Genomic DNA, 16,969 nt, shown 5'->3' on the forward strand with positions numbered 1-16,969 from the left:
TCTCTTCTCTCTCAAAGAACATCTTTTGATATTCCGTTAAAATTCATTCTTCCTTTTTATTGTGAAAATTTATATTTGGTATGCTACATTTCTTTGTTGTCAGTGATAGGATACTGCCTCCTGCCACTTCATGCTCCTTGAATACTATAAAGAAGCCAATTGTCCTCTGCCAAACACAGCATGAAGAACAAGGGATATCATCCCTCCTAGCTGATGCCAAGAGTTTGTCTCTCCAGGTGTGAGGTCAGTCATCTCACTCTCTTCAACTTCTCTGATTCATTCATCAAATTACCTGGCATTCCTTTGTTTTTGGTGCAATATACTGAGTCATGTCATACCTTTCTTCTCCACTTGGTTCATGCAGGTAAGTTCAGTGGCATTGTAGTTTGAGGGAACTTCTCTGCTCCACCTTCTTTACACCATGCACACTTCATTTCAGTTCTGAAGGTAGCTTAACTATGGGCGAAGTAGGCAATGACAGGAAAGCCAAGGCAGCAAAGAATCAAAAGAGCTACTTCGACGTGTTGGGTCTCTGCTGCTCGTCCGAAGTCCCCCTGATCGAAAAAATTCTGAAGCCTTTGGATGGTGTTCAGAAGGTTTCAGTGATCGTTCCCTCAAAGACAGTTATAGTAATCCATGACAGCCTCCTCATTTCTCAACATGAGATAGGTAAGTTCATCTAAACAAGAACACTCTATTCTAAGACATTTACTCATTTAGTCGTTCATGCTGTAATAGATCACTCACTCCAGTGCGAGAAACTTCAGTACCCCTCTGTTTCTCCTCCTGCTACTTGCTCTGAAATAATCTAGCCTGGGGGGTTGCCATACAAATTTTGGCTCAGTGATGATGCTAGAACAGCTGTATCGAAATTGACAGTTCGATTTCATCATGAAGGGACCATCCTTAGTGTAGTTGAGGTGCATACGACCTATACCTGCCTAGTTAAATTTTGAGAGCTGCCTGCTAGGACCACCAGACTGATATCTATGGACCTTCAATTGGCTAGAATTTGTAGATGTCACCAACAACAATGATCACTTGATGTTCTGCAAAAAAAATTGCATCTCCAAGAACATTGAAATCTTCTTTAATGTGTCTTTTTTTGCTTTGGTTCCATCAGCTAAGGCACTGAACCAGGCAAGATTGGAAGCTTCGGTTCGCGCATATGGCACTGCAAAGACTACCAAGAAATGGCCAAGCCTATATATATTGGCTTGTGGAGTACTACTTCTGGTCTCACTGTTTAAGAAGTTCTTCCATCCACTGCAATGGTTTGCGATAGCTGCAGTGTTGGTCGGCATACCACCAATCATGCTGAGAAGCATTGCAGCCATTAGGAAGCTTACACTGGACATCAACATCCTTCTACTTATCGCAGGTAGATCAATTTCTCATTTTCTGGAAGAGCTGTACACATGAAAAAAGTTTTGAATGACAATGAAAGTTGCATGAAGCTCACAGCCTTAGCAGCAAAGATTTTACATTGAGAATGAAGATTACAGATCAAGGTTCCTTCCCTAAGATTCACCACCATTATCATTTTTGTCGAAGTTGGAAGTACCACCTTGTTTCAAATTTATGATTTTACAACAAGTTGTTTCCATCATCAGTAGAAACAAGAAGCAGGAATCAAACTATCTGAACATACAATAGCACATGAAATGTTAGAACTTAGAACTAACCAAAACAGAAATAAGTGTTTTTTTCCTCCATCCAATCTGGAATTTGAATTTTGTCTGCATCATTTTGAAGAAATAATCTATTGGTGACCACAATGGGCTGTTGCTGCCTTGTTGGTGTCTTTTGGCAGTTGGTGGGGCAGTTGCATTCAGGGACTATTCAGAAGCTGCCTTTATTGTGCTCCTGTTCACAGTTGCTGAATGGTTGGAATCAAAGGCCAGCAGTAAGGTACTTACTCCAACAATATTATCAGCTTTCCTTTGCTCTCTCATGCACTGTTGTACTTCAGAAAAGAGACCTTCTTCCAACCTCTTGGCTCTGAGTTCAGAGGTGGACCACCCTTGAAAGAATAAATTGGTTTGCTCATAGTAATAGTATTCTGTAAAATAAATGACAAATTATAGGATAATTTTTATTTGAGCCAGCAATTCTCCAATTGATTCTGTGAAAATGAATCAACTCAGTTGTTCACAAACTTATCTATTTATCTTCTATTACTTCTACAACAAACTATGAATTACAAGCTGGCAATGTTTTCTACTGCTCATCTTTGAGCCAATCTTTTTCATTATTTAGCAAGACATCTTCTTGCAGCTTATTCAAATATATCAAAAGCTATTATTTTATCACCTTTATTTATCCAAATTTTCTTTGAGATTTTACCTGGCTTACTAATATGTTCAATTCTAGAACTTTTACTACTTGTTAATTTGTGCTTGGGAATCATCCTAATATCCCAATAACAAAGGCTACATACTGCTTTTCTGCTAATTCTAAGTTGTAATATCCATAGAGTAGCAATCTTTACTAGCTGAAATGAGCTAACAATCCTAACCTGCAGGCCACAGCAGGGATGTCCTCACTGATGAGCATGGCTCCTCAGCAGGCTGTTCTAGCTGAAACAGGTCAGGTTGTGGATGTCGAGGATGTCGAAATTAATACCTTAATTGCAGTCAAAGCAGGAGAAGTAATCCCAATAGACGGCATCGTTATCGATGGGTGGAGTGAAGTTGATGAGAGAAGCCTTACAGGAGAGTCCTTCCCTGTAGCCAAGCAAGCTAATTCCCTGGTTTGGGCTGGCACACTCAGCATAGATGGTATCATCCTCCCAATATAGTCTTTTAAACTGAACTGCTCCATTGAGGAATTCAGCAAACATTCTGCGAGAGGCATTGCAGGTTATGTTAGTGTGAGAACAACTTCTCTTTCAGAGAACTCTGCAGTAGCTAAAATGACAAGTTTGGTGGAAGAAGCACAAAGTAGCAGGTCAAGGACACAGAGATTGATAGACTCCTGCACGAAGTACTACACACCAGGTTTATACTTTCAATTAACTAAACATGAAATGAACCTAAAAGGAGATGTACCTCTTGCACAAATATATTGAATATTAGATGATTAAATGTCGGCAAAGATGTGATAACCAAAAAATTACTACATCTTATGGAAGTATGATATCTGCTGCTAAACCAATCAGCTTGAATCATCAAAGACTTCTTCCTCATCTTTGCCCGTCTTCAATGCAGCTGTGGTGATTGTAGCAGCTGGAGTGGCATTAATTCCTTTTCTAATGAGAGCTAGCAACCCCAGAAGCTGGTTCCAATTGGCACTGGTCCTTTGTGTGAGTGCATGTCCATGCGCACTGGTGCTGTCCACTCCTGTTGCAACCTTTTGTGCACTCCTGAAAGCAGCCAGAACAGGGCTCCTCATCAAAGGAGGGGATGTTCTTGAAGCCCTGGCCAAGATTAGAGTTGTGGCGTTCGACAAGACAGGGACGATAACAAAAGGAGAGTTCACTGTTGTGGAGTTTGAATCGATGAGCGGCAAAGTCGATCTTCATACACTTCTTTATTGGTAAGACTAGGCTAAAGTAGGATTTGCTAGCAATTACTATTTGCATTTGTTCATTTAAATTAGATGGCAGACAAGGAAAGATGATTGTCCTTAACACATTACTTCAGAGAGAATGTTCCTGATAAAAAGAAAAATAATTTGGAAAGAAATGTGCAAGAACAGCTCAGCTAGTCAAAGATCAGCAAGTGAAAGCAGTGAGATTGGAGGATCATCTGACAAGTTTGTCATGCATTTCATGTCTATCAATTTAATCTCTAATTACAACAAGAGATTTTTGTGCTTTATTTTTCTGGGACATAATATGTGCAACATATTGAGAAGTAGACTCAAAGTTTGGCATCTCTGCAGGGTGTCAAGTATTGAGAGTAAATCGAGCCATCCAATGGCATATGCACTTGTTGACCATGCTCGTTCATATTCTATCGAACCAAAACCAGAGAGTGTAAAGGAATTCCGAATCTATCCTGGAGAAGGAATTTATGGAGAAATAGAAGGAAGAAACATTTATATTGGGAACAAAAGAATAGCAGCAAGGGCTTCATCTGAGACAGGTAAATCATATGTTCTCAACCATGTAATTCCTTGAGTAAATGATTACACACTGATTCTGAATCTGCTGCAGTACTTCATATTTTTTCAATGATATCTCTGGAGCTTTTCTAGTAGTGCAATTAACTAGCATGAGATTTCTAAAATGAACATTTTAGAGACAAACAAAGTTGGATGTATAGAAAGAACTGATCTGCTCATAGCTCAGGATGAACAGGGTAGACTATAATGCCAATGAGAAAAAGAATGCAGGCAAAAATGCAATTTGATATATAATTTTAGCTATGAACAAGTATTCTGGTCTAGTTTGTCTTTTATTCAGAACTATCAAAATATTGTTGCTGAATTCGTGCTTCCTAAGGCAATAGATTCTATTTTATGAGAGAAAGCAGGAACATACAGTTTCCTAAGCTATATTCACTTTCAATATATGAACAAAGTTTAAAATTTGTATGACATCTTGTCCTGAAAACTGCAGTTCCAAACATGGCGGACATGAAGGGGGGAGTCACCTATGGTTATGTGTTCTTGGACATGATACAAGTTGGAACATTTGCCCTATCTGATACATGCCGAACAGGAGCTGCAGAAGCTATCAAGGAGTTGAAATTATTGGGCATCAAAACAGCAATGCTCACTGGAGATAGCACAGAAGCAGCAATGCATGCACACGGACAGGTAATTTGGTTTACTTGTTCCCAGAACACTGTAAGACCTTAAGAACACTTTTGCAGGATGACAACTTGGTATCATCTTTATCAAAATTTATGCAGCAAAATCCTAAGTAGTCTGAGGACAACACAAACACTTTCTGATACTTCTTTTCCTTTGTTAAACAGATAGAGCATGGAATGGAAATAATTCATGCAGAGCTTCTACCAGAAGACAAGGTTCATTTGATTGACAGTCTCAAGAAAAGGGAAGGGCCTACAGCAATGGTGGGAGATGGGGTGAATGATGCACCTGCATTGGCCATGGCAAGCATTGGGATCTCCATGGGGGTATCAGGCTCTGCGGTTGCAGTGGAGACCAGCCACATAACCCTCATGTCGAACGACCTCCGCAAGATTCCCAAAGCCATAAGGCTGGCGAGGAAGACGCGATTTAAGATCGTCGCAAACATCGTCTTCTCGCTGGCAACAAAGATTGCCATCTTGGCCATGGCCGTCGCGGGGCATCCACTTCTTTGGGCAGCAGTCCTAGCTGACGTCGGCACATGTCTGCTGGTCATCTTCAACAGCATGACCCTGCTGCAAACAAGCAAACCCTCGCAGGCAAAATGCTGCAGCTCTTTCCACTACAGGCTCCTTGCGCGGCGGCTGCAGAGTCCGAGCTTCCAGGATGAGCATTGCTGCCATGATCATAAGAAGGCCATAGCCGTGACTGATGCAAACCATACCAGTGATGGTTGCTGCATGGCCAATGGGGATGAGTTTGGGAGAGAAAGAGGCTGTTCATCTGCAGAAGGGACAACAGGGAGGAGAGAGATTGGTGGATGCTGCAGGAGTCACATAGATGGTTACTGTGCAGGTGAGAGTGCAATGGTACAAATACCTGAGATCATGACAGAGTGGAAGAAGGAGAAGACAGCAGCCACCTGATCACAAGGCTCAGATAGATTCAAGGAAAGATTCTATTGGAATCTTGTTGGACTCATCCAATTTTTATGGATTCTGTGAGATTTATCGTCTTTTCTAAGAAATTGATCCTTCTGGTTCACCAGAAATAGGAACTGATCTGACTGACGTGGAATATCCTTAATTTACAGATAAAATAAAATAAAATTTATTAGTATTATTTTTCACTCTGTATAATTTCTGGGAAACGAATTAGTGGAAAGCAATTTATCGGATCCGAACATTACCGATGATATCCAAATAGCCCAGTGACGTGACGCAGTGAACTGTTTGTTGATAATGTGCATAAATATAATATCGGATCCGGGTCTGAATCCGATTACTTATTGGAATCGGATTGAAAAAGGATCCGACCCGAGCGTAGAAACCGACTATCATCTCCACATCTGCCACCGAAGATATCATTTAATTACAAATCGACCACTCGATCCCATCGCTTCACCATGCCTTCCACGCTGCCTAATCATTCTTGCATTTTTGTTGCTCTCTCTCTCTCTCTCTCTCTCTCTCTCGATCTTTTTCTTGGGTTTTCGTTACCGAAATCGATCGGTTCGCCGTCTCCTCTCATGGCGGAGGCCGTCGAGGCGCCCGCCGATCCTCAGTCGGAGCCGCGTGAGAGCCCTCGCGATGGATCCCCCTCTCAGCTGCCGCCGCCGCCGCCGCCGCCGCCTCCTAGGAGGGACGGGGACTCGAGGGATAGGAAGGGCGACTGGCCCCCGAGCCGGCGCGAGGACCACCACGATTCCAGAAGCAGTTCGCCGCCTCTCCCCCCGCCTCCGGCGTCGGGGCGGCCAAGGGGCGAGAAGGATCGGGAGTACCGTAGGCGGAGCAGCCCGAGCCCGCCGCCTTACCGTGACCGTCGACGCTCGCCTCCCCGCCGGTCCCCTCCGCCTGGATCCTTTAAGCGAGCCAGGAGGGATGATGGTGGATACGACCGGCGCCGGGGTAGCCCGAGAGGGGGCTATGTTCCAGATGACAGAAGGTGAACGAGAAATTTTTGCTTCCTTTTGTGTTAAATGTTAGCCTCCTGAAAATAATTCATTCTTGATGGAATTACGTGCTTAAGCCTCTAAAAAATGCAAATAATTTGCTTATAATTGCAGATACGGTTATGATTATGGTGGCGGTTATGATCGAGTTGGCTCGGGAAGTAGAGGTGGGTATGGGGATGAAAGGCCTTATGGTCGCCATATGTATCGTTCATCAGGTAACTGTTTATTGGTACTTGCTGATGGACTTGAATTGCTGTAGAAATTATTACGATGCAAAGGTACACTGAAAAGTACTATGCTTTTGAACTCTCTTCTGGTTAGTGGGTGAGTAATCTATGATCATGTTGGTCTCCAAACCAAGGAATCAAATGTCGGCTATATCTGTTATTATATATGGGTATTTACTGGTCCAATCAAGGACCTGTGTCGGACCATATGAGACGGTGCTTATTGGTCTTTTTTGTTATTTTTAATGATACGGGGGGTTGGGTTGGCATACTGCTCAATATGTTGGTACTATACTGGTCCAACAAATTATCCAAACATATTCGACATTAATAACAATAATTTCTCTATTGCATTTCATAGGTGGAGTTCCTATCCAAAGACAAGCTTGTAAGGAATTTATGTTGAGAAAGTCCTTGTGGGTGTTTGTGTGCTAAAGGGTGGCATTTCCTAGGTTTTAAAAAAAAATGATGCACAGTCCATGTAGTTCTCTCATATCTAAGCCTCATTTGACAATGTTTTGGTGTAATTCAAAAACTCATACTATTTAAGTTTTAAAAGTTGTGTTGGTGGATATTAAGTAAAATTGGCAAAATGTTTTTTATTGCATTTCTTCTGAAAATCATCAGATTAATGTTTGTGACTTGCTTAATTTATAGGCTCTAGGACCATTGTGTCTATGTGTAATTGCATTTGCAGCTCCTGTTCCTGTTTCAACAACTTAGTAGTGGCTAGAGCAGCTATTTGTCATGCTCACCACTGGCACAGCTGCCATCACTTTTATTGATTTTTCCACAGGTCATGTCAGAATTCTTTCCTAATACAAAAATAACAAACCGTAATGTTCCAAATATCTGGGATCATAAGGATCTTTTCCTATCATTAAGCTCTACGTACGACAAAAAAAAATTCTTGTGTAAGGAAAAAATCTTCTCTTATAATGCATGAAATTTAACTTATGTTCTCTTAGAATTTCTTGAGGAGCAATGCACAGTTGGAAATCAAATAACAATAATCAAATGAGAGGTTAGTTAATCTGAAGTAGTGATGTAGGTATAGATGAATGAGCATTGGATCTTAATTCTTTTCTTTTTACCATAGCTTATAAGCATAAACACGGTTAGAATAAAGGAACTGTTACGTACTGATGGTATACATTAAAAGACCTTTCTAATAAACAGAAGTTTGAAGTTCAAGATGAATTAGTTTGACAAACAATTTGACCCTGAAAATTATCATACTGTTTGATTGAAAAAATGAATCAAAGAGAAAATAATTACCTCCTGGTTGATCCCAAAACAATATCACTATTGAACTTAACCTAGAGATCCAGATAAATCCAAATTGCATTCCAGTTTAAATCAATAAAAATTAAGAAAACTTGACTTGAATTACAACTCATTTGAACTCAAATCTTTTTTTAAAAGACTTGGTTTCTTTAAATCTATCTAACTTGTAGTGAACTCAGTTTAAATTTCCAAGTGCACCAACTATTCAATTCATTTCAGCTATAGGTTATATTCAGCTTGATGCTAGTGTTGATCAAGAGCAACTTGCAAAGGGTAGATGTATCCCAGAATTTAGGCTTAGAATCAATTTGAAGACAAGCTTGGTTAATTTTAAGCTTTTCATGGCTATGGTTATTGGTTCAAAGTTGGATTGTATCCTGGTTCTTGAACATTGTATGCATACAAATTGGTATATTATATGCAACTAGATCCAAGCTTTGATTCACCCATTGTAGGGTTTTCATTTTGTTTGGTGTCCTTCAGTCTAAATTTGGTTACATGAGAGACTTTTATTCTATTTGGGAATTGATTTTAACCAAGCTTGATAGAATTGTAGGCCCCATCAAGCTAAGTGGTTTATGCATCTGCTTTAGATTTCTGTCTTGTAAAATATTTTCCATGTATTAGAATCATTTAATGTCAATTTTAAGCATGCACCTTTTGTTGGAGGTGTCTAAGCAAAATAACTTAGTAGTTACTAGTTTAAAATTTGTTCAAATGAATTAAAATGATTTACTAGTTACTATTTAAGATAATATTGTCTTTTGTAAATTTTAAGTTTTCAAATTCTTATGCTTTTCACGTGCATAATCTCCAGATTTGCCTGATTCAGGACATGGTGGTTATGGTGATGGCCCTGAGTTTATTCAAAGGTTTGTCTTTTGTTGTTTGTTTTAACTTAAATGTGGTTTGTTATGGCCCTTAGTGTTGAGTTACTTGAGGTGTATTGTCCTTGTTGTCATATTTCATTATAAGTATCTTTTCTTTTTATGTCTTAGTTTATTCTTATTGATTTTCTTTTGGCATAGGCACATTCATTTTAACTTGTAATATCTTGATCATGATATTATGATAACCTAAAATGTTAGCAAATCTAGGTAATCAATATTTTCTGCAGACGCCCTTTTTTTCAGTCTTAAATTTTCTGATGACACTATTTTGGTATGTTACAAGGGATTATCTTAATATATGTATTTTTTTGAGTAAATTTTAGTTTCTTAAGGTGGTACTTTGTTTTTATTAATGTATGATAATATCTTTCATAATCCTACATTGGTCATTAAGATTGCCCAGAAAGAAAAAAAAAACAAAAGAAAAGACATTGTAAGTTCTTCAATATTACTGCTAACTTTTTTTGGATTGAAATCATTCACATTTGTTAGTCTATTAGACTTGATTTGTAGAGTCCTCAAGATAACTGTTCATAGCATTGGCCAATTCTAATGGACTAATGGATCGTCAAATCCAGTTCGTATAAAATGAGGAACAAAGGATTTTGATGTTCGAAAAATCAATAGGATAAAACATAAAGAAATAGAAGGATAGAAAAATGGGAAAAAGTTAAAAAATCAAAATAGTGATTGCAAAGAGAGGAGACCCATCGCATAAGCCACTAGCCATCATATTCATCATATACTTTCATAAATGGTCTGTATTTTGACGCAATAGACAAGGAAGAAGATTGATAAAATGAGCAATAGTTGCAATTATTTTCTTGAGAAGTTAATAGTCATTATCATTTCTTATTTTGTCTATTTTTTCCCTTAATATCTTGGGTTGTTTACAAAGTAATGAGCCTCCTTTGCTTCTCAATCCCAGTTTTTTTTTTTTTGTAATTTCTCTGGTTTCCTATCCCTTCTATTTTTTTTTCCTTTTCATCATATTGGTTCTTTGGGCATAAAAGTCATTTGTCCCTTCTATTTATTTTTAAGAGTGAGAAATTAGTTTGGAATTGATAAAAAGTTGACTTCAATCAAGATTAGTAAGTTTAGTTAGGCTTGACTGATTTTGCTATATGAACTCATCATTAGAATCTTTTGCATTATCTCCCTTATCTAGATCTTCAAGTTAATTTTCTATGAACTAGTATTACCAACAGGAATAAGTTTGTAAGAAATTTTCTGTTTTTTTAATTTGGGTGTTCAGAAAAAAAAGATTGATTAGACAAGAATATGAAGATCGTCTCATTGTATCTAGTTGAGCAGCCAAAGCTCTACTTATTAGCTACATATTAAATCCCAACAAGAATATAGTGGTTATTCTTTGCCGTACGGTTACTGGATTTAGAGAAATATAGGAACAGGTTTTATACTTGTGCTACTTGTATGCTTTTAAGAATCATGATGAAGGAAAAGAAAAGGTGTTACACAAATTGTTGGTTAAATTCACTGACTATCAACAAGATGGGTCTAATTTAGTCCATCCCGGGAAACAAGTATCCAAACTTATATGGGTTGGTGTTCCAACAAAAACAGAAAATGGTTTCTGTGCATATTGAAACAAGTATCCAAACTTATAAGGTTTGGTGTTCCAACAAAAAAGAAAAGAAAAAAGGGTTTCTGTGCATATTTTGTAGTTGGAATGACAAAATTGATTGAGGCTTTTGTCGATCTCAGAAGTCAAATTTGACTTGTAATGTTATATCTCATGATTGCATTTATCACCAAATCTTCATTTTTTTTTCTTAATTTCTTCCTCCTTTTCCTTTTCTTGTTTTTCCTAGAAGTATGGCAGCCTGCTGGTGGTTCTTTCAATGTTTTTCTCTGTGTTAGATCCTTCTTGTTTTATCTTCTTTCCAGAGATTTGAATGTGTTATTTTGATGCCAAGTTCCCACCCATCTATTGCTTCATCTCTCTCTATGGATCCTCTCTCTCTCTCTGTTTAACTATATGTTATATATCTCCATGTGCAGAGTCTGTGCCTCTTTTCACCAGGTTAATGAACTTCAAATACAATCAGTAGTTTGTACTGAAGCATTTTTCCATTTAATGGATTTTTGCACCTTTCAAGTCCTTAGTTAACAAGGACCAATCTCATATTATTATAATATCCTGTTATTCTTCCAGGGGAGGTTTGATGTCATACAAGCAGTTCATTCAAGAACTTGAAGATGATATTTCACCTGCTGAAGCTGAGTGCAGGTACATATCAAAAGGAAAATAGTTACCACCTTAAAGAGTGAGTTTTTCAGTGAGCACTGTTGATGATGTCACCAATCTTGCGTCTTTTGGCTAATTCAGTTGTCAGATTGTATTTCCAATTTTTCATTAGATTAGCTTGTAAGAGCACTCAATCATAATTCTGGTTGTTTAGGTACAAAGAATACAGATCTGAGTACATTTCCACTCAGAAGCAAGCTTATTTTGAAGCTCATAAGGAAGAACAATGGTATATAATGCCTAAACCTTTCTAAATATTACTTCATTTTCAGATGCTGTGTATGTGATCTATTTGAAGCCTTTCTTGTACATTGTATAATGATTTTTGACATCCTTATTGGTTAGGCTAAAAGACAAATATCATCCAACTAACTTGGTGGCAGTCATTGAAAGGTTAGTGTTGGTATATGCAACTACTTGGTACTTTAAGCAGATGACAGTTGCTAATTGTATGTCCTTCCAATTTTTTCCTTCTTTCTACTTATTTGCCTGAAGGGTTTGTCCTTCCAATTTTCTTGTGCTTCAACCAGATGAATTTTTATGCTCGTCTTTTTGTCATATTGTTATGCTAGTTCGAATTCAATGTTTCTGTGCTTCTTAAATATTCTTGTTACGACACTTTCATTGTTATCAATGGCTGTTAAATAAGATTACAGGAGGAAGGAACAGGCTAGGTCGATCGCGAAGGAATTTTTACTTGATTTGCAGAGTGGAATACTTGACCTGTAAGATTTTTTTTTGCAGTCCTCATTTATGCTCTTTAAAGGTTTGTCGTGCCATGACTTATCCTCTGCTTATGTTATCAGTGGACCTGGATCAACAGCTTCATCAGCTAGCAAATCTGGAAATGGTAGTGAACCAAACTCTGAAGATGAGGCTGGCCCTAGTGGCAAAAGGAGAAGACACGATAGGGGGCCGGCAAAAGAAAATGAGCTACTTTCTGCCACCCCCAAGGCTCACCCAGTTAGTTCTGAGCCACGGCGAATACAAAGTGACGTAGAACAAGCTCAGGCCTTGGTCCGTAAACTTGACATAGAAAAGGGTATCCAGGATAATGTCCTTTCTAGTAGTGGCCATGATAAGTTGGATGCAGAAAAATCACATGGGGGATCCATGGGGCCAATTGTAATTATACGTGGCTTGGCCACTGTCAAGGGCCTCGAGGGTGTTGAGTTGTTAGATACTTTGATCACTTATCTATGGCGTGTTCATGGCTTGGATTACTATGGCATGTCTGAAGCATCTGAAGCAAAGGGTCTTCGACATGTTAGAGCTGACAATAAGACTCATGATGGAACTAATGCTAGTGCATCCGATTGGGAAAAGAAACTTGATTCATTCTGGCTGGCAAGATTGCAAGGTCAGGATCCGTTGGAAACATTGACAGCCAAAGATAAGATTGATGCAGCAGCTACTGAGGCCCTAGAACCTTTTGTGAGGAAAATACGAGATGAAAAATATGGTTGGAAGTATGGATGTGGAGCCAAGGGCTGTACTAAGCTTTTCCATGCTCCTGAATTTGTTCATAAGCATCTCAGACTAAAACACCCAGACCTTGCGATTGAGCTGACCTCAAAAGTTCGAGAGGATCTGTATTTTCAAAATTATATGAAGTAAGCATCTAGCTGATGCTCTGCCTGGAAATTAAGAACCATAATTAATGGATAATTAATCACTTTGCTTCTGTATTTAATGCAGTGATCCCAGTGCACCTGGTGGAACACCTGTCATGCAGCAATCTGCATCAGTAAGTTTTCTTTCTTTGTTGCTAAGCAAGCATACTTTATTTTGTTCACAAGAGTGTTAATCTATTATTCTTTACTTGCATGTGTTTTATCTTTGCAGTCTTGTAAATTCAATGCACATCTACTGCTTTCAAGGTTTTTTGAGGTTTGTAAAATCAGGATTGATCATTAAAAAAATTGGGAAGCTGAACACGTGCCATTCAAAGAGATTAAAACATCATTAAAAATGAAAAATCACAAAAAGAGAAAATTGGGAGGTATAGAAATTAGAAATATAATGCATAAATTTAAAAATAAATAATTACTACTTTTTTACATAATATATTGTGAATGTTAACATTTAGCTTAACCAAGGATCGTAATTTTATACCGTACTAGAGTTTCGAGCGTAGCTCGGTACGGTATGGTATAGAGTACCGAGCGGTACACCAGGGGCGTCGCCTCCTTTTTCTGCCCGTGTGGGGAGAAGAAACCGAGGTTTCCTTCTCCCCGTGCAAAAAAGGGCGATGAGGCGACGTCTCGTAGTCGCCTCGTTGCCTCGTTCATTTTGCCCACGTGGGGAGAAGAAGCATCGCCTCAACGAGGAGAGGCTTCTTCTCTCCGTGACGTCGCCGAGGCTTCTTCTCCCCGAGCGGATAAGAAGTCGCCGACGACGCTGAGGCGTCGTCACCTCAAACGAGAAGGAGGTGACATCTCATCTGCGGCGTCCCGTGAGGTAGGGTGGTGAATGATCAGGATCGTCGAGGGAGAGCGGCATCGGATCTCCAAGTTCTCCCTTCTGTTCTCCCTTTGAGGCGAGGCTTCTTCTCTCCGTGACGTCGCTGAGGCTTCTTCTCCCCGAGCGGATAAGAAGTCGCCGACGACGCTGAGGCGTCGTCGCCTCAAACGAGAAGGAGGTGACATCTCATCTGCGGCGTCCCGTGAGGTAGGGTGGTGACTGATCAGGATCGTCGAGGGAGAGTGGCATCGGATCTCCAAGCTCTCCCTTCTGTTCTCCCTTTTCTTTCTTCTCCCTCGGCTAATACCACTCGATAGTAAGTGGCAATGGTCGAAATCGACCATCACCGATCGATTTAGGGTGGTAACGGGGCGGAAGCAGTCCCAATCGATGGTACCGCCCGGTAGTCCGCCTACCGGTCTGCTAGCGGATCGGTATGTATCGCCTGGTATGGGCAGTATTATTCGAAATTAAAGTCCTTGAGCTTAACTATTTAAGTTTTCTGATTACATTTTGGATTATATTGTTATTAATAACTTTGATTTGATATATGTTGTATATCACTATGTATGAATTCATTATCTTTAGAAATTTTTTATTAACACTCTACCACTTAATCAAATTTTTAGTTGCTATTGGAAATTTGAAGCATGTGCAGTCATTAACTAGGATAAATGGGATTAAGAAAATATATGGTTTGCATCTTTAGAGATGCTGAGAGGAGGGTTGAACATTTAGGTTCAATTGCTGGACATGAAATTTCCGAAAGTATAAATGTTAGATATTTATTATTTAGCATCTAGAGACACTGATGACAATATTGTCTATGCAGCAAAAACACTTGGAAAAAGAAAAAAAGTAATCTTATTAGCCATTTTTAACCCTTCAATGATTTTTAAATTAAAATATTTTGCAGTTTGAAAGCAACACATAGATAGCCAAGTGCTGCTAAATTGTGTTGTTATGATGTGGTCTATCAGAAATTATAAAATAAAAAAATTTACATGAGTGAATTACTTGGGGATGGTTTTGATTGAGGCAAAAGTGTGGTCTGGGCTGTTAGAAAGAATAGAATAAAAATGAATTAATTAGGGATAGTTTGCTTGAGACCATAAGGGGAGTTCATTTTAGTTGGTATTAATATATTTGAGTTCTTTAAATGCACCAAAACGATATGAGTTAATCCGAATTAATGTTTGCCAGTAGAGGTAAAGGAAGACTTATAGATCTTTGTTAGAAACAATATAAGAAGACTTGATGACTTCTAATTTGACTGGTAATGTGTCTCTCATCAATAAAATATCTATGGAGTCAACCTCGAATTTTGGGATTGTATGGTTTGTAGCTGTTTCTCACATTCAAACCTAGTCATTTTTTTTAATTATGTTGTTACAATTTAGTATCTCATGATATTTAATTTTTGCGCTTATTACTTTCCTTTGTTATATAAGATTTTATTATCTGTTTATGTAACTCTTGTTCTGATGCATTTTTTATCCTATGGATTAACTTATATTAATTACTAACCAACCATTTCTTGTTTATATAAGATGCTATTTGTACTAGTTTGGAACTTATGTGCAATTATCACTTGATTTCTATTATCGCATTTTATGTTCTCATAATGCTAATTTTGCTACTTATATACGCTAAAAGAGATATTACGTACCTATGTGCCACAATCATTTACATTTGGATTTCAAAATTGTATTATCATGCTTTGCAACTTTACTGCAGAAGGTGAAAATACAAAGACGGAAAGCATTGTTGGGTGACCGGCTTAGAGATGAACATGGCAACCGCAGGGATCTTGACAGGAATCATAGAGATGGTGACAGGGACGATATGACTGGCAATTCGCCTCGTGATGCCAATGGTGCCATGGAGGGGGAGAATCATGAAAAATCTCCATATGATACCTATGGTGGCCAAGGCTTGCATGGTTCTTTTCCTTCGGATGTTCCTCCTCCACCATTGTTGGTGCCCGTTCCTGGTGCTGGGTGAGTGAGCAGTTTCCAGAGTCTGATTCAACCTGTAACATGGTGTGCTTGTCTGATCATTTAGCATTTTTTATAGCCCGCTGGGACCTTTTGTCCCTGCCCCACCAGAGGTTGCCATCCGAATGCTGAGGGAGACTGGTGGACCCTCATCATTCGAATCTAATGGTGGACCTCGTGGTATCAAAGGAAGACTCGGTCCGCAAGTGAGTGTTCCAGCCCCAATTCTTCCCTCACCAGCATTCCGACATGATCCCCGTCGGATAAGAAGGTTTGTATTGATGCACGGTTATATTACTTGCCTCTCTCAGTGACCATATATCCATGGGGTCAAAAAATGTTTTGTGTTTTCCAACAACAGCCACTGTGTTTTAACATGAACTAATTTTTTTCCTTCTGAAGAAATATTTAGCTGATTAGTATCTTGTATTTGCAGTTATCAAGATCTTGATGCGCCAGAGGACGATGTGACTGTCATAGACTACAGGAGCTTATAGGCTCCCTCATTTCCTGTTCATCGTTTGTGCTGTCGACTCCAAGCTGACTTGTTACTTTTTTTGTAATACGATCACATCTCTTTTGCATGAAGTATTCATTTGTGGGCAGAAGGGATGATGTTACCGAAATGACAATGTTTTGGTTATGCTAATGCCAGCTTTGGACGAGGGATGAGCTGAAGCTGAACAAGTTCTAGGCATGACCAGAATGTCCATGACAGAGGTCATCTCTCAGTCAAAACACTTTGAATGAATCCCATTAACTGATTGAAGTCGAACGTTCTCCTTGTTGGTCCAACTGGACTTGAATGACTTCGAGTCGATCCATGGTCTTATCTTGCGTGAAGAATTTTGGCTATGGTTATGTGACCGGAATTAATAGCTCAATAATCGATCAATAATTGACAGTATCAGGCACAATCTCATGCTTTCTTAGGTGTGTTAGCATCGGTTGTCATATCCTTCAAAACTGGAACCAACGGACGAGGCCATCTTCATCGAAGGATTCAATGCAAACCGTAACCTACAACTTTGCACAAATACACGCACGCGTCCAGCGCCAACTACGACACGAATACCAGCGCCTGTACACGAAAGGGTTTGTTTCCTCTTTTCTTTTTTTCG

The 16,969-nt window shown here is 39.1% G+C and overlaps 2 protein-coding genes across 2 annotated transcripts; both read left to right on the forward strand.

The window, feature by feature from the left end:
- Positions 1-104: 104 nt before the first annotated feature.
- LOC135612891 (cadmium/zinc-transporting ATPase HMA2-like) lies at positions 105-5,822 on the forward strand. Its single transcript, XM_065109678.1, has 10 exons — positions 105-243; positions 440-669; positions 1,124-1,381; positions 1,814-1,911; positions 2,525-2,780; positions 2,862-2,999; positions 3,210-3,537; positions 3,886-4,088; positions 4,565-4,764; positions 4,926-5,822. Exons 2-10 carry the CDS (start codon positions 459-461, stop codon positions 5,685-5,687), a joined length of 2,454 nt encoding a protein of 817 aa, XP_064965750.1. The 5' UTR covers positions 105-243; positions 440-458; the 3' UTR covers positions 5,688-5,822.
- A 359-nt stretch (positions 5,823-6,181) lies between these two features.
- On the forward strand, positions 6,182-16,513 carry LOC103985485 (serrate RNA effector molecule). The gene is made up of 12 exons (XM_009403196.3): positions 6,182-6,705; positions 6,827-6,930; positions 9,047-9,101; positions 11,296-11,370; positions 11,543-11,617; positions 11,734-11,781; positions 12,045-12,113; positions 12,195-13,001; positions 13,087-13,135; positions 15,589-15,851; positions 15,928-16,119; positions 16,285-16,513. Exons 1-12 carry the CDS (start codon positions 6,290-6,292, stop codon positions 16,343-16,345), a joined length of 2,214 nt encoding a protein of 737 aa, XP_009401471.2. The 5' UTR covers positions 6,182-6,289; the 3' UTR covers positions 16,346-16,513.
- Positions 16,514-16,969: the final 456 nt, after the last annotated feature.

The sequence above is a fragment of the Musa acuminata genome, chromosome BXJ2-5 (assembly GCF_036884655.1).
Source record: "Musa acuminata AAA Group cultivar baxijiao chromosome BXJ2-5, Cavendish_Baxijiao_AAA, whole genome shotgun sequence".
NCBI classification, from domain to species: Eukaryota; Viridiplantae; Streptophyta; class Magnoliopsida; order Zingiberales; family Musaceae; genus Musa; species Musa acuminata.

Bases quoted from the DNA above. Each gene is read 5' to 3' on its own strand.
- LOC135612891 (XM_065109678.1), top strand. From the start codon at position 459: ATGGGCGAAGTAGGCAATGACAGGAAAGCCAAGGCAGCAAAGAATCAA. The intron at 1,382-1,813 runs GTAGATCAATTT...GTCTTTTGGCAG, and splicing joins CATCCTTCTACTTATCGCAG to TTGGTGGGGCAGTTGCATTC. The intron at 2,781-2,861 runs GTATCATCCTCC...GAGGCATTGCAG, and splicing joins TGGCACACTCAGCATAGATG to GTTATGTTAGTGTGAGAACA.
- LOC103985485 (XM_009403196.3), top strand. From the start codon at position 6,290: ATGGCGGAGGCCGTCGAGGCGCCCGCCGATCCTCAGTCGGAGCCGCGT. The intron at 13,002-13,086 runs GTAAGCATCTAG...TATTTAATGCAG, and splicing joins TATTTTCAAAATTATATGAA to TGATCCCAGTGCACCTGGTG. The intron at 15,852-15,927 runs GTGAGTGAGCAG...CATTTTTTATAG, and splicing joins GTGCCCGTTCCTGGTGCTGG to CCCGCTGGGACCTTTTGTCC.